Source organism: Clarias gariepinus, chromosome 15 (assembly GCF_024256425.1).
Source record: "Clarias gariepinus isolate MV-2021 ecotype Netherlands chromosome 15, CGAR_prim_01v2, whole genome shotgun sequence".
Lineage (NCBI taxonomy): Eukaryota > Metazoa > Chordata > Actinopteri > Siluriformes > Clariidae > Clarias > Clarias gariepinus.
In genome coordinates this window covers 14667472-14693224 of record NC_071114.1, presented here as the reverse complement: position 1 = coordinate 14693224, position 25753 = coordinate 14667472, and the positions used below count along the sequence as shown (strand labels likewise).

Genomic DNA, 25753 nt, shown 5'->3' with positions numbered 1-25753 from the left:
TGTATTACCCTATTATAATAGCGAAACAGCACTACTAATAGTAGGATATAGGACAGCTTCTCTCGTCCGCTCTGAGTGGCATGCTGCAGTTTTCATATCTCCACACTTGGCATTGGAGCTGAATGCATAAAAAGTTAGCAGCTCTTATCCACAACGTTTGCTTTTGTTAGCATCTGGAAGGCCTTTGACAGTTTGGTTAATGGAAAATGCTTTATGTTGCAGGTCTTGAAGCAGCTGCTTGAAGCATAGCAGAAAAGCTACCCTGCCAGTGCGTTCACCTCACCTCTCCCTTCCACTCCTCCCTTCACTCTCATCCTCCGCTGGGTGAAAGCCTCCCATGTGCTCTGAGTGCTTTACCCTCTGGCTGGTAATTACCAGAAAATAGTGTCTTAAGTGGGTTCAGGTCTGGAGAGTGCTGTGAAAGGCTGTCTGTCTTGTCTGAATGTGCTTTGAAACACAGCTGCTCTGCCCAATCATAACAGAGTAAGCTGACTTCAGATCAAGTGCACTTCTGCCACAATGTAATAACACACGGAGGTAACATGGCAGAATGCAAATTGGAAGAAGATTCAGAAGTGGTGTACACCAAGGCAGAGTTAATCATGGGTATAAATGAGAAAACAGAAGGAAATACTAGGATCTCAAAGAAATCCCAGATCTAGGAAACAAGCTGCATAGTGCTGGCACAAATAAACCAGATTATAAAAGTAAACTGCAGAGTATACTGTAGAGTATGTGTGTGTTTTAATGAGTCCATGGTCAAGGAACAGGTGCAAGAGATAATGAGCCTGGGCTGCGGGGGCAGAGATGGAGCCAAAGTAAAGTTTCCTTACACACACTCCATGTCCAGGTAAAAAAAAAATAAAAGAACACTACAACAATACCTGTGCTAATCTAATCGTATTTACCTAATCAGCCAATGCTGAGCTATAAATAAATAAATAAATAAATAAATAAATAAATCATGCAGTGAAGGTCAAGAGCTTCAGCTTTTGTTCACAGCAAACATAAGAATATGGAAAATAAGTGATCTATGTGACCATGGTTTGAATATTGCGAGAATCTTAAGAGCTCATCAGTTTGTAAAACAATCAACTGAACTTATCTGGCACCAATAACCACGCAAGTCACAGAGATCATCACTTCCCCATTTCTCATTTCTGAATACTTATGGACAATAAGATACAAGAAAACACTCCACGTACCGTAAAAGACCATAGTGTGGTCAGAGGCTCATATTAAATATGAAGAATGCAAGATTGTGAAATATCCATTTTTGCTGATTCCCCAAATAATGAGACAATTTTCAGAAGAAATACAGCAAAATAAGACGGCTATAAATGTATTACAGCGCGCATATTATACCCCTTTTAAAACAACTCTTAGAAGTCTCTGAAATGTGTCTGTTAATTTTCCAGTTGAAAAAACACTCAGATCATGTATTCGGACATGCTTGAATGTCCTTTTCTTCCACTCATTTTTCAAACGCAACTATTTCATTGTCTGTGGCTTAAATGAACTGTCCAGAATGCTCTTTTGCAGAAGTGCATTTTCCAGCCAGTCAGAATGCAGAGACCCAAGTTTGGGATAGTTCAAGGCATTTTCCACTTGTTCCTGGGGTTTTTGCAACTGCACTTCAGATGCGTGTTGTTGCCAATTTATTGTGTGCATACAAAAGAGTTTGCAATTCATGATATATCCTTAATGCTTAAGTGATGGTTAAAGTTAATTAACCATTAACCTACCATCTTTAAATCCTAAAAAAAAATGCTGGATTGAAAACATAGCTACTTATGAGTGAATCATGATTTACAATTCTCATTCTCACCAAAAAACTTATTGCATTAAACCCTATTTAGGGACTCTTAACGTAAATAACTTGAACATAAATACTGTAAAATAATAAAACTCACTCAATCACCCTCTAAACCGCTTTGTCCTGTGTTCAGGGTCGCGGGGGACCTGGAGACTATCCCAGGAGACTTAGGGCACGAGGTGGGGTACACACTGGATTGCAGTGCACACACATACACACATTCACACACTCATTCAAACACTGTGGGCAATTCGGGAACACCAATTACATAATCTGCATGTCTTTAGACTTTATATTATTATACTTCTCTATACTTTCAATCTGTTATATTAGTCTCTACAGTATGTAACAGCTAGAATCAACACACCAGTTTTATTGATGTTCTTTAACTCAATGTCGAGGTTCTCTCAGCAGCCAAATGACCAGCATCTTTTGCAAGAGAAGCACTAAACGAAATATTGCTACCAAATACCAAATCTGGGAGGAACCATACACTCTCCTGAAGGATTATTAGGAACACCCCCACGTTGTGCATGTTGTGGCTTCACAAATGCTTTGCTGCATACCTCGGTTGTAACGAGTGGTTATTTCAGTCAAAGTTGCTCTTCTATCAGCTTGAATCAGTCGGCCCATTCTCCTCTGACCTCTAGCATCAACAAGGCATTTTCGCCCACAGGACTGCCGCATACTGGATGTTTTTCCCTTTTCACACCATTCTTTGTAAACTCTAGAAATGGTTGTGCTTGAAAATCCCAGTAACTGAGCAGATTGTGAAATACTCAGACCGGACCGTCGGGCACCAACAACCATGCCACGCTCAAAATTGCTTAAATCACCTTTCTTTCCCATTCTGACATTCAGTTTGGAGTTCAGGAGATTGTCTTGACCAGGACCACACCACTAATTGTATTGAAGCAACTGCCATGTGATTGGTTGATTTAGATAATTGCAATAATGAGAAATTGAACAGGTGTTCCTAATAATCCTTTAAGTGAGTGTATATTTGTACATAAACAGTCTGAGTCAATTATGTTATCATAACAAATAAAAATAGCAAATTAACATCTTTCATACCTTCTTCATGCATTTTCACATGCTTGTTTCTTTTCTGAATAAGTTGTGAAATCCACCACAACTTACTGCATATAAAAATAATCAGCAGAACAGAAGCTGTCTATTGTTAGGTTACTCTTTTTTCTGTGTAAAAAGCATCAGATAAAATTTCTGCTATTGTAATTATCAACAGAAATACATAGTAGCCTAATGTTGGTTGAATCTACTTCAATCATCCACTGTTGTCCCTGTCATCATGGTAGTCACCTGTATGCACAAATACTTTATGGCCAGGGCTGACTGCCAGAACAAAGAGAGCACCTCCCACCTAAACAGCATGGCCAATTTCGCTGTCCTGGACTCCGGGCTGCAGATGGCTGTATGTGATGGATGTCTGTCTTTTAGCCTGCAATTGCAAATTGAGCAAATTGACTGCTAGGAAATCCTTACATTTAAAGCACATTCTACAGCACTTACAGACTGTAACTAGTCAGCCACAGTGAATCGTGTAGGTGGTGCTGCAGTGAACAACAATTAACCATCACAAGGTGTCACGATGTCGAATTGAGGAGAGCTCAGAGGATCTGACAGCTGAAAGTGCAACGTGTAAACCTTCCTGCTAAGAGCAATGCTAACATATATCCTGTATGATCAAAAACCATATGTAGGACCTCACATTGGGTCTAAAACATTGCAAGACTTCACACTCACTTTCACACCTTGGGTGAGATCGTTATCTCCCCTAAATCATGCTTTCAGTGGCAGTGTGAAAAACTCAATAGACTCTGCAAGCTGTTGCACATAAAGAAAAGCTCAATCTTGCTCCGCTCTGTTACTCAATTTTTGAACCAGCAGAGGTTAGGAGAAGGGCAGCAAGTTAAACTGCAGTCATCAGCTCCAAAAGCAGTGTGGATTTTGAGTGGTATTTAAACCAGTACACAGCACACACCAGTGTACAGTAGCACCCTGACCTAACCTACTGACAGGATTGATATAAAATCTTGGGGCTCCTGAGTAGCAGAGCTGTTTTTAAGCACCATCCCCACAAGCAGGACATCACAAATCTGTGATTGGAAGTCCAAAGCTTTGTTCATGTTACCAGGTTAAAGTGAACCAAATCTAATTTTCTGCTTTAATGTGACACTGATATGATTTTTCTTTTCAAGTGGCATACGAACTTACAGTAGAAGACACTTTCGTAGGCAGTCCCAGATAGGATGCGTATCTGTTATGAACGTCAGTGTTCAGAATGGAATCCAATAGAGGACAGCAACAGTAGAAAAGAGAAGAATGAAACAAAACCATACAGCCTTTGGTTTATGGCCTGCATTACATTTCTCTTCACTTTTTAGAGTAATTTGCAAGGTTTCTCTGAGTTCAAAGGCGAGGGCAGTTACAGCTCTAATGCATTCAGCTCTTCCAGGAAGTTGAAGTTTGCATAATGTGGCGTTGTTGATTGTCTTGGAGAAAATCTGTTAGCCTTTCTCCTTAGAGACTTATAGTTGTTGTGCAACATAGTAGGAAGCAGTTAGTGCGTCTGAAATAGCAAAGAATAGCTAGGTGAAAACTTGATAAAATATAATAATAATTAAAAAAAGCCCATCTCTCTCACAGAAGTCTAAATGCTATTAACAACACCTATCCTAAGGGGATAGTTTTAACCAGGGATGAAACATTTTGCATGAAATCTCACAAACAACATCCATGCCCAGTTCTGAAATCAAACTTATATTAATCTGTTATTTGTTTAGACTAACAAAGATTTTAAGAACTACAACAACAACAAAAAAATCCTTTACTTAAATGTAAAAGGGGAAGAAAAGCTAAGCAAATTTTTTCATAACCCGGCAGTGATATTCACAACACACAAACATACAGATTCTCGAAATTTTCTGCCAAAATAAGTGTTCCTCACAGTAAAGATGCTGCATTCTTGAATCATACCCCACTATCCTGCTCCCCAGAGCCGATGCCTAGCATTAAAGCGCGAGTGTATTTTATAAGATTTGATCTGGTGTTATTGATGTAACACAAACTGTTACAGTTCTTAAAAACAAAAGAATACAAATACAATAAACTGCCTTTAAAACCACTTACATAATATTCCTAAAATAGGACACAAAGCCTGATCTTTGACTAAGTTTGCTTTCGTAAGTGAATAGAGATATCTTTATAAATCCTGCCAAGAAAGAAGACATAACAATCATGAAAAAATTGGCAGCAGAATGCATTTCCGAGCATAAAACTGAAGGATCTTGATGTAGTAATAAAGAAAACGGTTCAGGAAATCAATAGCCTGCTCACACTGTATTGGGGGTCTGGTATGCGGCTAGACGCATAAAAATAATAACTAGATAAAATAAACAAACGCACTCATAGACGAGAGAGAGAGAGAGAGAGAGAGAGAGAGAGATAAAGTCAAGCCATATTTTCCTCTTTCACTGGATTTACCACTCTGATCATATATTCAGTGTGTTTTACCTTGTAGGCAAAGTGGCCTTAAAGATTAGCTGGAAAGCTATAACTCAAAGGTCTTCCATTTTACCGTCTACAGCATCAATTTTACTGGCAAAGCCGAGAGCATGGGATTCTGACTTCACACAAATTACTTTTCCTTTTGGACCAAAATATATGTGCAGACACAAATGTATCCTGCCCCTGCACGGATTTGCTTGGAGCATGCACGAAGCTGCATGGAAATGATGCTGTTTCCAAGCAAAATATGCTCCGAGTGTCGTGCTGACTTCTTTATGTCTGCTCCATTATATTTCTTATGCGTTACTCTTACATTTTCACTGCAACAAAAGTCATCCACTAACTACAGTATTCTAATCAAACTTATCAGCTCATTAGTGAAGGAAACCAAAGAGAAGCCGCCTGCTGCTCACACGCCATAGTCGTGATGGCAAGCGTTTATGAGCAAGACAAAAGCCCCAAGAAGTTAGCAATATTACACAATCTGTAGGCATTTGCTTTTCTTATTCAGACACTAATGAGCTATGTGCCACACAGAAACATTTGTTTATTGTGAAAAAATATCTGAATGCAATTAGTTTCACCTTAGTATCAAGCTGTGTGACAAAAACGAGACGACAAGCAAAACAAAAATTTCTTAAATGTACTGTATGCAAAATATATATGACATGGCAAAACGTCGAGTTGAATGACTGAACAATTCCTTGGACCAATCGGATGGCGTGTAGGCCTTTGTCATTTTTTAAGGCCCTTGCAACATTATTTTGTACCTTCCATGAGACAGGGAAATGGAAGAAAATCATCTAACCGTGTTTTCATCTTATCCAACCTCTCATAAAATCAGCGCTGTAGTAGTAAAAAGGGGTTTAAACTATGAATTATGTGATCAAGGTAAAGCCCACCACAACATACAGTACTGGTAAAAAATATTAGGAATATTTCTTGGACATTAATTAAAGTTCAACATTAAACAACATCATAAGAGGAATAAATATAGCTGCAGTCCATTAAAAAGCCAATTAAATCACCATTAAGAGGATAAAACTATAAACTATAGTATGGATGATTTCATCACCCACCAGTCAAAGAACTGAACAATCCAACAGGCATTTCAATAAAAAAAAGTTGTATATTATAAAAACCATAAATCACATCACTACTTGGCTAACCCTATGATAATATGAAAGAATATTCACAACGCAGCCTTATGTTGATTTTCTTCTCACTTCGTGTTCAAGGTCTTTCGCAAGAATTGGCAGGAGGAGGCTTTTTATTTCCACACCTCAAAAAATGTTGTCAAACTTCAACTGGTCAACTGGCTGACACAAGAGACGATGTGATTGGTAACAGCAGACAGTCAGTCTGGGTTCTGTAATTGAGATTAAGGAGCACAATATATAGAATACTCTATGGTTTGATCTGAAAATACTCAGTTGTTGAGATGCTGTTCTATAAACAACCTTTTTTAAAAATATATTTTAAAGCTGCATTAACCTTAGTCAGAGGTAGGAAAACTGAAATTTTTGAAATTCAACATTTTTTCAACATGTTTGAAAAAACATGCATTTGGCCTACACTACAGCCCTGGATCAAATGTGTATATAAAAAAAATAATGATAAAAACAATAAAGCTGGAAAGGGACTGATAAAGATTAGTGGTGGATCTGGTGATTGTACAGACTGTAGTGAGAAATTAGAACGAAGCTGAGCATGCAACATGTCAGTCAAACAACCAATATTTCTCATTGACTAGCACAATATTTAATTTGTATTTCTTAAATTAGCTTTACATTTAGGCAATACATGCAAGCATGTGACAACAATACCAGTCAATGCACGTCTAAGACACGTATTATAATACATGCAACACATGCAACTTCAACAACCTGCAAAATGAGAGACACGTAACATTATTGTGTTGTTTCAAAATGATAATTAAATTACATTATATAAATAGTATAGGAAAAGTATTATAGTATATAAAGTATTTCAATGCAAAAATATAAAAAAATGGCCAGAATATTTTGTTGTATTCCACTTGCAGTAAGAATATAAAGTATAGAATATATTAGTATATATATAGTATATAGAATATTAAATTCCACACTTTCTGCCTCTCATAACTTATTTACATTCTGATTGGCCAACATCCAGGAATTAGAACGAAATCTCAGTGCAGGAGTATAAAATGGTTAGGGTAAAGTTAAGTGTGTGCACCCTTTAAGGAGAGCACATTTGTTTTGAGGACAGTGTAATTGGGATTGGGCGCATCACATTTAGTGCATAAGCGAAGCAAACAGGTGCAGGTGCATGAGCTGTCAGGAAAAATGACCTTTACTTTAGAGCAAAAGAAATCCATGTAAGGGCCAAACAAAGTCACAGCTATTGTGATTGATTAAGCTACTGTGTTTCTGTCATCTGACAGCAAAATAAAGTGATACCTATCAGCTACACCTTGTCCCGAGCCTTTGATAGGAATCACATTTAGAGTCGTGAATATTTTATCAGACAAACAAGTAAATGAGCAAAGTATAAAAAATACTGAGGTAAATATAAAAAAAAAAAAAAAGATTTGATATGATTGTAAACTTGTAAAAACTGATGAACAAACATCCACAATTAATCCATGTGTGTAAGAATCTGTCCTGGCGAGCACTTTAGGATAAATAACACACAACAGGCTATCGTGTTATACTGTATGTTAATAACGCATGTTGGGATGGTGTGATATTGTTACCTTGCCAAACTGGAAATAAATATATACCACTGTGATTGGCCAACATTGGATTTTAATGGATTATTAATGTTTAATGGATATTGTAATCTTTTTTATTGAAGCTAGAAACAATGGACCATATCATGTTACAGAGAAACACCACAAACAAAAAACATTCCGGTGGGAATAAAACTTTCTTTGTTGACGTGTCTAAACAGAAAACCTCTTCATATCAATGCTTACACATTTTTTCCTTTTCTCCACATTTCAAATGTTTTTTATTGTTCCTATAGCTTTGCTTCGATTATATGGAGTATGTACCATACAAATCCGTGTGATTTAGCTGCTACTATAAATGATAACGTTTATAAGAACACATTGATGTTAACTTGTCATTTAAGTTATACTGTTATCCAAATGTCTGTTAAGGTTTCGATTATTTATAAACTTACTACACACTTTGTGATTCAAGAATCCATCCTCTATGTTGTATAACACATTTTAAAAAGCAGGTTGTTCAGTAAAGAGCAAGTTTCAGTTAGACACACTCACGCTATTTATTCAAGTAACGGTGAGGCTACCTCCTCTCTGTTTTAAATGATTGCTACCTTTAACTAATCATAGTTATTTCTCCCCTGAGCTGTGCAGATTTTTTCTTGAATGCCAGTGAATGAGTAAGTGAGTGAGTGAATGTGTGTGTGTGTGTGTGTGTGTGTGAGAGAGAGGAAAAGAGAGACTGAACTGCTCTAAAACAGAATTAAATATTATCAGCACATTTCAGCCTAGTACTATGTAGTTAGATTCCAAACTATTTATTTAATAGCAATGTTGAGACCTTGAATCAAAGTGTGTTGATTAAGTTTTTATATCTGCAGTTCCATCTGTAATTTCAATCACTGGTTTTTATTAATATGCTTGTTCTAATACACTATTGTTTCCGTAGCAACAAATAATTCACAAGGACTTGTGAAGGATGCTGGATGTTCTATATAATCTAAGCCTTACAAATAAACACAGAAAGAAACCATATTGTCATTTAAAAGAGATGAATACATAGATAGCTTGAAGGCCTCGGTTAAGAGATGTTTATGCAACAGTTAGTTCCAACTAAGCAATCTGATCAGATAAAATGCGTCCTATGAGACTGATATAGCGTATAACAGCACTGGGACGTTTAACTACAGTAAGTCCCCTACATATGAACATTCGAGTTATGAACGAAGATACAAACAAGCATTCATGCATGTTGAATCGTGGAAGTTAGGTCAGATGTCCGTCAAGTGGTTGTGGTGTAGTGTACAGTACTGTACTGTATACTGTAGAGTACAGTAATGCAGTACAAAGCCAGGATGTCCAGAAGCGGCAGTAAAGATTGTATTGCTAAGAAGCGCCAAGCAATAGCGATGTAGACAAAAGTAAAAATAACAGAGAATGAAGCAGGTGAAAAAGTTGGCAGACATTGCTCGTTCTTTCAACATGACTCATTCAACCATTGGCACCATTATAAAGAACAAGGACAAGATCATGAAAACCTGTGAAGACAATGTTTGTTGGATTTCCGAACAAATTGGACTAATAAGCAAGCTCTCGGGGGCAGGACTCGTTCGTATGTTGGGGATCACATCACTTCACAGGTGTTCCAATAACCATTAAGGCCGAAACAAAGGCATTACCTGGTGTGTGGGAAAAGGGATTGTACAACCTTTACAGTGCCCTGGCTTTCCATTTCATGCTATTTGGCATTCAACTCCTGAACAGTTAGCTGAATTAAAAAAATATGTGTAAATATAATGCAAAACTTGACAGGACTGTGCACCGCCTCCATGGTTTTTCTCCTCATCTTTTGGCTACACAGTACTGGTAAGAATTGAAAGCAACTTTCACCCCTTTTATAGCAATTACTCTAACTCTAGGTCTCCAGCTCAATGAAAGTTCCACCAGTTGCGGAAGCAAAATAACGGGTTAAATAAACAAAGCATAATCTGTTTGACAATAACATTGCTATTGCAAACTATTGTAAAAAAGCAATATCACACTTAAGGTAACGCATGGCTGTGATGCTGATTGAGTACAACATTACAAGCTTGGGAGTAAAATTGCTTAATTATCTAACACTTATAGAAGTAATCTCTAGTTTATTTCAGCTGCTTTATAGCAGTCAATAAGTTTTTTCAAAATTGGAGCCTCCAGCACTGCGCACGTTCTGGTCTGTTGGTAACATGAAAAGTTGCGTTTTTTTTTTTCTGTTATTACCCTCAAAGTGTAAAAAAACAAAAAGGCTGGTAAAGAAACAAATGGCTGCAGCTACTGTATTATTAAGTGATAATAGAAACAAACCTTCCTTATGCATATCATAACATTAAATGTAACAATAACAAATAAAATTGAGCTGGTTTCAAATCACCACAATGTGGATTTTTGTTCTGAAGCAGAACTTTAATTTTTTTATGTAACATAAACTGATTTGCAGGCTAATTTGCAAAAAATAAAGATGCATGTGTAAGGCATGTGAGCTTAATCCACAAACATACAGGCAGAAGGTAAATGTTTGTGTTTATTGTTACATATCTCGTGTATGTGTAAAACAACCTTTTGTAAACACAGCTTATTATTCAATCTTCTTCGCCTATACACTCTTCATTTGTGATCCTCATTGATATGTTTCGTGTGACAGTACACTCCATCAAGTGTGCATGTACAGGGTTGTGAATCTCCAAGTGACATGTGTGCCTCCTTATGAATATTGATTGACCTTTGTAAATGTTCACCTAGCTCTCGGTTGCATTAAGGGGATTGACAGAACCGTAGCAACATGTGTGACACAGTACCTTTTTATCCTATCACACAATGATGCCTATTTCCAATTAAGAGCCGACGTGTACCGTACTGCTGTTTCTGACTGTCATGAAAGCAGCCATTTTTCAAAATGCCCTTTTGTGATGCCTAACAGGCCTTTTGGGGAAAGCAGATAGTATAAGCCTCTTCAGTAACAGATCATTGATTAAAAAAGCCGATGAACTTCCACCTGCGCTGTGGGGAAAAAGGAGCGGTCCAGACTCTTGCTATTTTACTCAAAGCATCTGGCTCATTTCATTTATTCCCTTACTTGTCAGGTCCTTTTTCAGTCATGAAGTGTCAGCTGCTTTCTCTAAAGTAGAGCCAGGAGAAAGAGGACAATGATTGAATAGAGGAAGAAAAGGATTGTTTTTCAGGTGGCTGTTGTGCGAAAAATAATGTCATCACGCAAGATGAATTTGACCAGTATGTCCATTGTAGTGTATCAATATTACGAGAAAATTTGGAGAATTTAATAAAAAGGTCTTCACCGTTCAATTCATATTGTCTACCCTCATGTAAGCTGTATATCACATCTAAATCTCAGTTACGCCTTACTGTAAAATAATGTAAACTCCTGGAGCCTTATAGATTGTCCCTGCCAAAATGTGTTCAATTTACATGCAGTAAATTCATAAACAAACAAACAAACAAACAAACACAAAATTGTAAGACTGTTTTTGTGCCAGACATCGTTGAAAAAAATAACATAAAAAAAAAAACAAAACGTTGCATTTGCATTACATCCTTGCATTATGCAACATTCCTAACTGTGTACATATTGAATTGAAAAAGACCTTGGAATATTTACTGCTTATATTATTATTATTATTAGTAGTAGTAGTAGTATTATACTGTTTTAGCTTTTTTTACTCATGAACAATCCCAATCCCTTTTTCTATTATTTAATTAAAATGTATTTGATTCAATATTTATATTTAATATGCAAATTTAAAATCTGAGAAAATCTAAAGAACCTAAATTATTATGTGTAAAAAAAAATGTATGTATGCATGTCCAAAATGTATGTAAAAAAAAGAGAAAAAGACATTTTTAAAAAAGTATTGAGAACGTGAAAGAGAATGTGACTACAGTCAATTACTGCACACATCTGCTGCTTCTGTCATCATTGATTTGTTCAGGCCTAAGATCTTTGCCTTAGCCAGCTGCCCCAATTCCACTACTCCTGACCTTCTAATTAGATTGCTAGTGCTGCTTCAATCCATTGTCATGCTCCTTCTTTGTTTACATTTATCCCTGATGTTGCAAAGAATGAGAAAGAGAAGGTAAGTACAGGGAACAGGTGAGGAATGACAAACAAGGCTTTCTCTCTCCAGGTTCAGGCCACTTAATAAAAAACCATATTGCTGAACGAAAAAACAAGCTAGTCATAACAGTGTTGCCCCAGCTTGAGTAGACAATGCAGATGACAGCTGAGAATGAAGCTCACCTGATGAAGCCGATGAGTCATTTTCATAGTCGACTGTAGGTTTGCTTGTGTTGTCTCCTCTTGTGCTTTCTGCAGTAGGTACTGGCTGGGTCTGTGATTCGGTCTCTGCCTGCTCGGATGCTTCCTTCACGTACGGTGTGGTGAGTTGAACTGTGTCCCGTGTAGTCTCAAGTCTTATACTAGTCCCGTCAGTAAATGCATGTGTCTGTGGCTCTTCAGTTTCTTCCTGAACTACTGGCAACCAAGTAACTGGTATAACAGGATCTGTAGTGGACACAATATCTCCATCAGTGGTTGCGTCTGAAGTTTGAATTTGACTGTTATGTGTTGGTGTCATGGTGTTAGTGTTGGTGCTTGGCGTCTGGTCAATCGTGCTTGAAGCTTCGAGGGGGAGTTCTGAAGTGGTGGCAATATAATGAGTCTGTATCTCAGACAACCTGGCTGCATATGTGCTCGGCTCCTTCTCAACCAGAGGCACTTTAGTAAAAGGAGTGTTCCCAGATATTTCTGTGGGATGATGGATGTACAGAACCTCCCCCTTGGCCTCCTCAGGAGCCATGGTGTGTCTGGGGACACTGGCACTGTGGGACGGTTGGCCAGTTGGAAGACCTAGAAGCTGCCATTGCACTGTTGTTTGTATGAGAACATTCTGCTCTTCAGAGGCCTCTGGAGTACCCAGCTTTGTCTGACGGCTGCTGCTTATAAATAAATCGTTTCCTCCACTCCCATCTGTATCACTCTCCTCTTCTGAAATCCCACTTTGTGGAGAGGACTGTGATGTAGACACCTTGGGCAGTGAGTAACTCTCTTCGATATGATCCTTGCCTTCCCCAGAATAGTTCTCATGGTTGTCCCCGAAGACCGGAATTCTCATGATCTCCATTGCTTCTTGTTTGATCTCTGCAGGTTCATTGGTCTGGGTCGAAAGGATCCCATTACTGCTTGGGGTAGCGTATCCTCTCAGAGACTGAAGCGCCCGTTCCTGCTGGCTGCCCAGCACTGGCATGGAGCCAAAACTGCTCGTGGGACCCAAGGGACTCGTTGCAGCTGTGGGATTCATCACCTCCATCCGTCCTGATGCAATTAGTCCTGCAGGAACAACACCATACTGCAATTAACATTGTTAGGGGGAGGAGATTACTTTAAATGCATGTTTAATTAGCAACCCAAACATGCTGCACCACCAAAACTGCAGCTATTAACTTTAATGTATGCAGCCTTGAACACTACACTCATTATCTATCCATCAGATCCTTTCAGACATGCTGACACTTATACAGCATCTACTGTAGGATCTCCCGGTGTGCATAAACAATACACTGGCATCATTCCTAAGTCTCGCCTGTCATTAAAATAGCAATACTATTGCACCAATTTGATGGTTTGGCCACAGCCATAGAGCATGCAATATATTCAAACCATTTCTCTCTTTAATCAAGAGCATATCGGCCACTATTGCACTCGTTGTGTGTGTGTGAGTGTGTGTGTGTGTGTGTGTGTGTGAATGTGTGTGTGTGTGAATGTGTGTTTAACCGTGTGACAGCCTTAAAAATAATGATGCTATATAAGTACCTATCATTGAAATATTTTTTCAACAACAGAGCATAAAGTAATCCTTCATTACAAAACATTAAATAAATATGAATAAATATGTACTAGGGGTATGTTTTTCTTTTTCAGACTCGATAAACCAGGATTTAATGCTATCGCAGTTGGCTGTTAACAGACCGTAAGTCATGCAGGACTATACTATGGGTTGATTTGTGCTAAAACCTGACAAAACCACTGTTCATATGTAAAAAAAATAATAAGAAGAAATTTAACCAACAAATAAATAAATAAATAAATAAATAAATAAACGCATGTTTCATATAATAAACCAATCATTTACTACAAATTAAGTCTGCATGGATAATTTGGCACACAGGTAACATGAGCTGCCCTTAGGGCAACATGCCGTGGAAACACCTCATTAAGAGATATTTGCAGACCACATATTCAGTGATTATGATGAAATATTTAATCAATAATGAATTATTCAGTGCTCTGCGTTTACAGCATCACATAATTGTAGAGCAATTTACATAGCCAAGTAGCTGTCTAATTAATGATTTGAATAATTAATTAACAACTTCGGTCGTACATTTGAAGGGAGATTATACGTTAATCTGACTCCTAAAACAGTCACATGATCAAGTGGGAAAAAGAATGGAGGAAATCAACCCATAATGTGATGATGTGAATAAGTACCCAGACTGGACCACCGTACAGAAAGCCTAGCATATGAACACTATACTGTATGAGTACTAAACATTGCAGACTTTTTATGTAATAGTAATATTTGCCTACATTGCGAATCATTCAGTTTACAATTAGACTTCCCAATAACTGTTAAATAATAAATATTATTTATCTGTAATTGACAAATGCATATGGATAGGAAAAAGTCTTCGTTTGATCGCCTTTTGCTTCGATTATGTAACATGTGAAAATGATTCCTCGTGCTCCCAGAACCACTCTTTTACAATTCGAGTCATGGAATATGCCTGTGCCATCAGGGACAATTTTTTGGTGAAGAATTTGTGAAGCCCATCTCTCTCCCCAGTCGCCACCACTTTCTACAGAGGAACTACAAAGAGCATCCTGGGAATTGTGCTGTCTCAGATCACAGCAACCTTCAGTGGATAGTGAGGAAAGCTGAGATGATGATCAGGGTCTCTCTTCTCTCCATCATATACACTTACACCATCCCTGAATCTTAAAAGTCCCCAGCATTCCGGATGACCACACACACACACACACACACACACACACACACACACACACACCTTACACAAACTCTTCACCCTCTTGCATTCTGGAAAAAGGGACCACTGCATTCTGGCCCTCACGGGCACACTGTATAACAGTTTCTTCCCCCAAGCCATCAGACTGCTGAGACTAGACTGAAACACACTTATACTCAACCGAACAGTTTTCCAATCCCTTTGCAATTTAAAGGCAATTTTCTCTTAAACTGATGCTAACACAACGTTACGAACATACTGTACTGTTCTGAACACTTGCATTATGGTTACTAACCAGCTTATTATCTTTATATATACTGCATTTATTATCATAATTATACTGTAATATCTTGTTTGCACTTTATTCAAAATAGAACTGTGCACTTGTCGAAATGGTCATATTTTCTGGTAACTATACCATCCTGCACTGTTTTGGTAGTAATTATACTGTCTTGTATTGTTTGCAAACATGCACTATGCAGTCCTGTGCAGTCTAATTAGTTATTTTGTTAAAGTATATAGTCCTGCATTTGATGAAGCTCCATGGTCCTAGGGAAACACTGTCTGTTTGAGCTGTATATGGCTTAAATTAAATAAAAGCTACTTGACCGATTTTATCTTCAACTTTCCTGGTTTGAACTCATGGATGGAGAATTCATCTAGTTTTCCTTTTGTATTACAGTTCATCCTTGGCTACGCACAGGCATTTATCATGTGCATCATTTTCTGTCTGTCACATCTATAACATGTGTGTGGTCACAGACAATCATTTTGAAATTACAAATTAATTAATATAAAATCCATTCATCTTCTGTACCACTTTTCCAGTCTGTAGTTGTTGGAGTCCTGGAGCTTATCCTAGGGAACCAGACCGGGGTCACGCCCATGCACCAGGGGGGAGATAACATTCTTGGTTACACATACTCTATATCTAGTACAATTGTTTGCATATACTGTAACAGTTAGGAAGCTGGGGTCAGGGCACCAGGATGCGGCACCTTTGGAGCAATTATAGTTAAGAGCTCGAGGAATCAGTGGCACTTGGTTGTGCTGGGGCTTGAAACCACAACCTTCCGATTAGTAACCCTGGGCTTTAATCGTTTGAGCCACCACAGCCCGTGGTCGAACATATTTGAGATTTAAAGAGTGTGTCTTTATATAGAATGGTAATGTAAAATGTCTCTTATTCTAATAACTTTCTGTTCTTAAGACCTATTTATTTAGACCCAAAGACAGATCTAACACATAATATGCAGCTCAGTCTCAGTAAGTGACATTTAAGTTCTCCACAGCTTCTATCCACTCAAATGCAAAACAAGACAAAAGATGAAAGTCAGGCCCAGTGAAGGATGAAATAGCCACCAAAGCCCAATTTACTTAAATGGTCCCTGCCTGAGAGAAAACAAAACTGAAGGAGCTTTCTCTCTCCAAGCATCATTTCAGACTATTTCTGGCACTCAGTGTATATGTATTTATGTACACACACACACACGCAAATATAAAGACACATGGTGCACACTTTAACTGCAAGAGACCTAGGATGCTCTGGCTGAACTGATGGCTTGGCTATGGTGCAGTAATTAGATTCAGTGTAAATAATTCATGCTGACTAAAGCTAAATTCTTACCCAGAATTAAATTTTAATGTTCCCCATAGAACATGGCTTGCGGGAGAAAGATAACTATATTGATGCTGCCTCAAGTGGCAAGACTGTTCCAAAATATTGTAATCACAACTTCATGCCTGAGGTATTAACGTGCCATTAGTTTTCATGACACAATATTTGCTGCTTTGGGAGGGGGGGGGGGGGATGTATTACGAAAAGAAAAAGAATTGCAGTAAATCTCAGTAACATGACCTCTTCAACAGCTTACCCGTCCCTCATCCCTCCCACTCTATTCTGAAAATAAAGTCTGTCTGAGGAATAACCTCTTCACTCAATAGACACTCTCACTGGACCGTATGCAGTTTATAGATGCTAAACATAATTAGTGTTACGGATTGAAACTTATTTCAAAGGGTATGAACACTTAAAACCCAAACACATGAGACAGAAGGTGAAAATGTGCATGTACTGTAAATATACTGTACATCGAGGAATACATCTGACTGCCAGCAGGTACAATCTGTGCCTATGTATACGTCTCCATGCTAAATGGGGGTCATCGCATGTATCTGTCATCCAGAAATAAACCAGAAGCATTAATACTGTACACACAAAGTCTATGTCTAGGGATGCAACAATAGTGCACTGCCTTTCAGTCTTCAGCTACTACTCCTGCTTGGAATTTAAATGGTTTGTTTGGCCATGAGCACAAAATATAACTATAGCAGATGAGAGGAAAATAACTAAGCAAATGAGCAGAAGTTGTGGAAATGTTGAGCAGAAGTTGAAAAATTAGATATGCTGTGTGCGTGTGCGTGTGTGTGTGTGTGTGTGTATATATGCTCTCCTGAGAGCATCATTTGCTTGCTTTGCTCAATTCCTTTTCTTTTCTGCACTGGTTCGCTCAGCTAAAAAACCTAAAAGATGAATCTGGAAAGACCCAGTATTGGGAAAAGAAAAAACACCATGTTTCTAATTGCAAACCACTAAATGTTGTACATGTATCAGAACCTACTGTATAATGGCTTACTATTACTACAGGGAGGTTTGTGTGATGTACTTAAACAGACTATTTATACCTGAAATGGATTATTTTTACATTTTGTTGCAAAAACTTAAGATGGTAAGCAGCAAGTAAGACGTTCTCAGGGCTCACAAGTGGCACAACTGAAAAGCAATCAACCTATCTCTGGAGTTCACAAGTTCAAATTGATTACGCCACAGCCATCTGTGAAGGGGAGTGCAAGAGTGCAAAGATTGGCTGTGATCTCTGGGTCAGAGGAATGACATACTCCACTCTCGCCATCATGGTGACACTAAACAATCACTGGTGTTTGCAAGCTCAGGTGTTTGGTAGAGGGCGGATACTGTCCCATTCACAAGGGATCAGTATTACTGTACCTGGAGACCTTGTGTGGTTTATAATAATTGCAGACGTTGTCTGTGGCCTTAATCCTGTGCAAATCGGCCATGTCTATAATTTTTTAAGTAAAAATTCCCTGGGAAATGACTTTCACCGAAAGTTTTCTGTGCCCCTCTTCCGAAGAATGGAGGTATACACCATACAACAATACAATGTGCAGAAAGAGAAAAATACAAATAGGGCTTTATTTGTATAAAATGTAATATATATATTTATATGAAAAAGGTCACCAGATAATACTAATCCCATGTGAATAGGACTTAAATGTGTTACGCTGCTGTGGTTCGAAAAAACAGAGGATGTATGTGTTACACCCTTTACGGCTGTTGCATGATAGGAGGTACTGACTGGTGGGTGAGCATTAGTCGAGGGAACTTAGATATGAAATGGGAAGAAACTGCAAAAATAATTATGTATTCCAAATTAATTAAATACAATTATGTACACTAACATGTCTACACGAAACCCATAACACAAGCATGACATACTTCTACCTTGCAGCAAATAGAGTATTCTTACCTCGAAATGTTGTTGGTTGTGAAACTGAAGGTTCCGTTTGGACTTCACTAGAATTCTTTAGCTCTTTTACTGGTACCAGAAGAACTGCCTCTTTCTCCTGCTCTAAAAGTCCTTCCTCTGAATATGGTGTGGAGGGTTTAATTGAAGGCTCCATTCTCTCAGGCTCCAAGATAGCATTATTAATACTTCCTTTATTACCTCTATGCTCACCACCCACTGGCTTCACCCTGGCTGCCAGGACTTCCTCTGTGGTCTCCTTCAATAGACTTGACACTGTCGAAGGGGCCTCTGTCTCAGCATTGCTATTCCAGTATTTCCACGGCCTCACGATGGAGTCAACAAAGTTAAAGAGTATGCTGTTACTGGTCTGAGATTGTGTGGATAAGGGTTGTGTGGTCAGTGACGGCTCAAGAGACAATCTGTGGTGCTCCGTCGCTTCTCTTTCGTCAGGTTCCTCTCTTGCTGAACCCCCGTTGAGATCGAGAAAAGGTGGAAATTGATCTTTGGGCACATGTGTTTCCTGATTTACAGGCTTCTCTCTAGACCTGAGATGGATTACCACATGCTCTCCTGATATCTCAGAGGACTCGTTGCCTGCAATGGAATGAAACTCTTCCTTATCCAGGTCCACCAGTCCTGTCCAGGTGGACGGCTGAGGAAAGCCTCCATTCTGTTGGAGTTGTTCCCAGTCATCTGTGGAATTTGAGCTTAAAGTCTGTGAAGTCTGCACAAGTGCCTTTGCTTCTGGTTGTTTCTCTGCAATACAGAAAAAGAAATGAGATGTAAACACCACAGTCTTTGACGGCTTTTTATTGCTTGAAAAAAGTAGCATGCTAAAAAAAAAAAAAAAAACTAATCATAATTATGCAAAAAAAAAAAAAAAGATTTTTAATTTATTTATACATATATATATATATATATATATATATATATATATATATATATATATATATATATATACAGTGGGGCAAAAAAGTATTTAGTCAGTCACCAATTGTGCAAGTTCTCCCACTTTAAAAGATGAGAGAGGCCTGTAATTCTTATCATAGGTATACCTCAACTATGAGAGACAAAATAAGAAATAAAATCCTGAAAATCACAAAACTGTGTCCTTTGCCAGCTCTTTGGTCTTGGCCATAGTGGAGTTTGGAGTGTGACTGTTTCTGCTTGTGGACAAGTGTCTTTTATACTGATAACAAGTTCAAACAGATGCCATTAATACAGGTAACGAGTGGAGGACAGAGGAACAATTAATTAATTTAAATTAATAAAAAATCCTACAATGTCATTGTCTGGATTTTTTTTTAATTTTGTCTCTCATAGTTGAAGTATACCTATAATGAAAATAACAAGCCTCTCTCATCTTTTTAAGTGGGAGAACTTGCACAATTGGTGGCTGACTAAATACTTTTTTGCAACACTATAAGTCTTATCATAAATCTATTCCCCAATCACTTGATATGTACATGTGCATCTCCGTACAGTTCTGCAAAGCGGATTAAGTACATAGAGGGTGTGGACAGTCCAGGTGAAGAGTCCTACTACCCTGATCAGGGGCGATCCCCAGGCAGCAGAAGCCAAGTTTTTGCCCCACTGTATATATATATTATATATACATATAAATATATACTGTATATATACCATATATATATATGCAAAAAAAATATACAAAACACAATGCAATGTGCATGCCATACTTCAGTAATACAAGTGTCTTATTAGCGTTAAAACTAGTAATGTGATATTCAGTAGAATTAAAATAAAATGCCTATGACAGATACATACAGAATTGTATATTGTCTATATGGAGCAAAATGTTCAGGAAGGGCTGTACATGATTTCTGGCTCTCTGCCACATATACATAAATTCATGACTTCACTGACGGTGAACAAGTTACTCATCAAATTAGCAGCATACCTCTGTAGCAGTAGGCATCAAAAAGGCTGGCAGTATCAGGAAAGCCGGTGCGGTTGGGATTATGATAGAGAGTACGCACTCCTGGCTCATCGCCTCCACAGTTGCGCCGTGGTTGATTGATGGGGTAGCGCACGCTACCGTCAGCCAGCCAGCCTGGGTCACAGCGATCCAGTCCAGCCTGCCAGGCCAGGTAGAGCTGCCCCACTGTGGCCAGCTGGGCACCAAGTGCGTGACAGTGAGTGGAAGCTGTGGCCAGACTTAGCTTCTCTGGCACACTGGTATGGAACACTTCACCTGAAAGGAGTACGAGAGCAATGAGTCACCATGTGTAAATAAATAATAAAGGAAAAAGAAATGAAGGGGTTGATTGGACATAAAGTGAAAAATATTGTCCTTAAATTTAATTTTGAGTATATTTATAGCGGAGCAATGCTTATACAAACTTTTTAAACCATTACCCAATTAATTTTTTTTCCTTCTTGTTTTTTATTTAAAACAAAATAACCAATATGATATTTTTAGACATAAATCCGCATTCTTGATAAAGGACCAAGAAAAAAATATGGTGAAGAAATATGAGCTAAATATGGGTTTTAATATTTTTTCAAGACATATACAGTACGAGATCAGTACATTGTGAAGACACACTGCTTCTGAAATAGTTTGACACAAGTAGTTTGCACACGTTACTGTATGCTCTTGATTAAAGTTAAGTAATGAATTTGCTAAATAAATAGTCGGTTCAGCAAAGAACGATAGGGAGGCTTTGGCCAGACCATGAACTCAATAAATTCTGTGAACACTGTACACAGTGAAATCAGCTTATAAAATGTGGTAGCCCAAGTGTTTTGTGTTGGAAATAAACCACAAATCGCAGTCGGTGTACCTGTGAGTAGGGCAATCTTGTTCAAATGTACCCATTCAAGCATGAACAGTGGAGCAGAGACGAAAAGATGGTGACCTAGTTTGACGCACAGTACAAGCAGCTGGGACAGAAGCAGGTTCATGGATCATGCGCGTCTGGGTCATGACTCACATTTGTTCCTTAGTGAAACGCTTAAAGAAAGAGTTTAACAAGGACAGTGCATAACTAAACTACCCCTGATGGCCCATCATACCGTTGAGGCTCTCAGCAAAGCAGTATACATCAAACAGCTCATCAGCTGCACGACTGCCATAATTTCTCACACCAGGTGAATCTTCTCGGTCGCCATAGCAGCCAGGCCGTGGAGATTGGATGGGATACCTGTGGAGAGGACCAAGCAAAATAAAACCACCTCTTCCAATTCAAGTAAACATTAAGGGACCGTCACACTCACACATACACACACACTCGCACAAGGAAAGACAAAAATATCCTCTACATTCAGTTCCAACTGGACACTTAGATTCAAATGAAACTGAGGCTGAAATCTGATTAAAAGATGATTCCAAGATTTTGGAAAAAATCACTTGCACTCTTTCAGCTAATTTCATTGACCATTAAAAGATTCCACATATTTATTTAGTTACACAATCTTTGACATAACTACAGTATATATTTGCTTAATTATCTGAACAACTGCCTAATTCCCATGAAATGCATTAATTACGTACTGTAGCTGAATTAGGATTGCTCTAAGAAGGCAGGTCTTTATTTGGCTAAAAGCGAAGAATCTAAAAGCTGTTTATCTCAACTAAAATGGGCTTCATGTTCATATTACTGTTAACAACTAGTGCAAAGTAATATGTCTAACTGATATGTAAGAACACAGCAATAATCCTAGAAAATACTTTGCTAAGGCAGCAAATACTAGAGTAATCAAGTACATTGCTCCTAGAAAATAGCTGTTATATCTGCAATATCCCAGACCTATAAACTGAACGCAGTGCAATACAGTATATAAAAGGAATATCGGCAACAGAAACACATGACCGAATGAAAGCTGAACCAGTGTAATAATCTCTCAATCTCACCTAACAGCCTGGTCAGAGAGCCAGCCTGCATCACAGTTGTCGTATCCATCATCAAAAGTAGCCTGGAGCTGTCCCGGTGTGGCAATCACTGCAGAGTTTTCCACACAAGCCTTCTTAGCATCAGGGAATGACAAGGCATAGCGGTCATGAGGGGCCCGGTAGTGGAAGACCACACCTGTAAATGTTACACATTGGGAGGAAAAAGAAATATATAAGGAATAAACATTGTGAAGCATAGTGTGAGTAAGTCTGTTAACTACGCTCTGGGCTGATGGTGGATGGATTTTCACTAAGAATTGTAATAGATTTTCTTTTGAAGTAACCATTTGCTGTTCTCATTATGTATCAGCCAGATACATTACCACTCCTCCACTCCTGCTGACCTTTCACCTTTCCCTAGTAAATCCCAGCTTCGTTCCCAAGAGAACAGAGAAACATGAAAGGGATGAGCACAAGAAGGCCACGTCTGGGTTCTCCTAAATGCTTGTTTCATCTTCAGGAGCTCAGAATAAAGAAACAACAGAATTGTCTAGGCTGCAGTAAGGGGAGCAAAGGCGGTGCTATTTCAGGGGGAATGCTTGAGGCATTGCCAAGTTTAAAAGAGATCATATTCCTTAGTGGCGCAAATGCCCCAACACATGCTCCCTTTGCTCTCTATGTCAGGTTTCAATTAGAATTCTTTAAAGACATGGGATGAAAGCAACACTTTTATTTTTACTCTTACTTTTCCTACAAAATATTTGTTTCTAAGTCAAGTTTTAAAAAAATTATTCATTGTCTATGACAAATATTGAGAAATATTTCATATCTTATATATTAAGGGGTGCGTAGTTACAAGAACACAGCACAATCTTCTTTTGCATCTTTTTAAGTCACAGTGTTAGCAGCAAGAATGAGGGTGGAAAAGACATAGTCCTGCTGCCTGCCCTAATTAACTTACACAACAGTTGATCTACAAGAGAGTGATAACGGAGACCAGAATACCACTGTTCAGTTTGGGCTATTTTAGTAAAACCAGTTTGGAATTGCATTAAAAGATGTCTGTAATTGCTGCAATCTTTTTGGAAGCACATGTTAAAAGGCTGACAGTAGTAATTACTGGCTAACCTGGTACTGCTGCACTAAATGCATTTAAGAAACATAAGAAACTTGTATAAAAGGAGCATAAAGATTTGCCCAAATTACTACAATACAGATACTGCCTACTGATATTGATTTTGTTAATTATTATGTTAGACTGCCTTTGTGTTCTTTGACTTGTAATTAAGACTAAGCTCTCAGGATTAGAGACAGGGGGATAACGCTTTTCTTTTTACAGAAGAGGCTTTATGTTTTCTTAATCGATTCCTCGAATGGGCGATCTCTTGGGCTCCTGAGCATCTTAAAATTCATGGAGGTTTGTACTGTTTAGCTTTCCAGTGCTGAATCTCTAATACCTCAGTGCAGGCTAGGTCACTTTACTTTATCCGTGTGGTCTTTAAGATTAAGTAAAAATCCATCTCATCTCAAGGCTCTCCTACATATAGGTTTTGGAATAGATCAAGCTACTGGGACAGACATGACTTGCTTTGTGATTATATACCTTTTAAAAAATTCTGTAAAGGTAGATGACATACAGCGCATATTGCTGAAAATTGCTCTGCAGCAATATCTATGAGGGAAAAACAAACCCTGGAAAAAAAGATGGAATAATAACTACAGTAGTAGCCACAGAAAAACCACTGTGAGTTTATTACACCTTGAGGTGTGATAAATGTTTTTAAGAACGAGAACATTTGTAATAAGAGGTAATTGTGATGCTGAAAGGCTAAATCTCAGCCTATGTTTAGAGTAAGCTGAAAATCCCAAATAAAGTAGGTCAGAGGCAGAAAGTACAGGAGAGCTCCTCTGACCTAAAGGCACCCTGTGGTAGAAGGCTCACATCACTTCATGACACACATTAGCATTCTGAGGCACAATCTCACCTGTGACCTGAAGAGGGACTGTGTCTTGTTCGTCGTTAAGGCCCACCACTACCTCACAGCGGTACATGCCCGAGTCGCTGGATCTCAGACCTGTGAGTGCCAGGCTGGCATTGTAGCGGTTCTCCGTGTAGCCGGGCAGGGAGACACGGCCCTGGAAGGCTTTCTTTACTTTCACCACATTGCCTTTTGCCACTAATACAGACTGCTCTCTCTGTAGCCCGTCAAGGCCACGGTGGCCCCAGATTTTAGTCCACTTAACGCGAGGAGCATCATGAGATTCATGAGATGGGCTGGGCCGTAGAGTGAAGATGCAAGGCAGGACAGCAGTGCCAGACAGAGGTACCTGTTCTACCTGGTGAGTCACCTTCCGCATGTTTACTACAGTTTCACCCCATACCAGATCTAAGGAAAAGGAAAGAGGAAGCCAGATAGTATGATATGTTTTGTCAGGTTAAGTGTGACATTCAAAAGCCACTGTACAAGGACTTGTAATGGTTGGTATCTAAATAAATAAATGAATAAAAGACCAACACCAAATCTGAATAGAATTAGGCTTACACACTGTTAAGAAATGCATAAAACACATGAAAATATATTTATACAGGCCTAGAGCTGTCGCACATCTGCTGCAAGATGACACTAGAAAGTTTTGCTTCATAATGTTTTTTGTAAGTTTTACTTTAAACTAGCCTTCACAGACTGCTACAGGTTGATTTTTTTCATATTTTTTTTAAATTCCCATAAAGGAACAGCTAGCATAGGCATCTCAGCAACTAAAAATGGATGACTGACATTGCAATAGATCATTGGTCATTAATTTAAAAAAGGCAGCAGGGACATAAACAGGCTTGTGTAATCTATGAATGATAGAAAAATCTGATTTTCTACACCCAGTAAATGATGAAGAACTTATATTTTCCTTGCCAGTGCTGGGTGCAGTATACATGTACATTTAGCAAAGTGAGGCCGTGAGGAGACCAGAACCAAGCTGCATTTTCAGGAATTTTTTTTTCCTGAAGAAAACACACTTCTCAAATAAAATAGTTTCGCTGTTACTTTCCAAAGGTATCATCTTGGCCAAAAGTAATAATACAAAAGTAAAATACAATGCTATAATGACATTCCCAAACAATTTTTACCATAATAACAATCAATACAATAAAAATTAGTTTATGCAATGAAATCAATATTTCGAAACCTGCTGGATCTGGCTGTGCATACTCTGGTGTCACTTGC

The 25753-nt window shown here is 38.4% G+C and overlaps 1 protein-coding gene across 3 annotated transcripts in view; it reads right to left on the bottom strand.

Annotated features, from left to right (window-relative positions):
- ncanb (neurocan b) overlaps positions 1 to 25753 on the bottom strand; it is a 123036-nt gene that overhangs the window by 58097 nt on the left and 39186 nt on the right. For all 3 annotated transcript variants that reach the window (XM_053513934.1, XM_053513935.1, XM_053513936.1), the window contains exons 3-8: positions 24518 to 24919; positions 22554 to 22728; positions 21716 to 21843; positions 20598 to 20891; positions 18680 to 19435; positions 12346 to 13434 (exon numbers count right to left, since the gene is read on the bottom strand). In XM_053513934.1, coding sequence (XP_053369909.1) covers positions 12346 to 13434; positions 18680 to 19435; positions 20598 to 20891; positions 21716 to 21843; positions 22554 to 22728; positions 24518 to 24919 — 2844 coding nt within the window. The remainder of the gene's footprint in view (positions 1 to 12345; positions 13435 to 18679; positions 19436 to 20597; positions 20892 to 21715; positions 21844 to 22553; positions 22729 to 24517; positions 24920 to 25753) is intronic.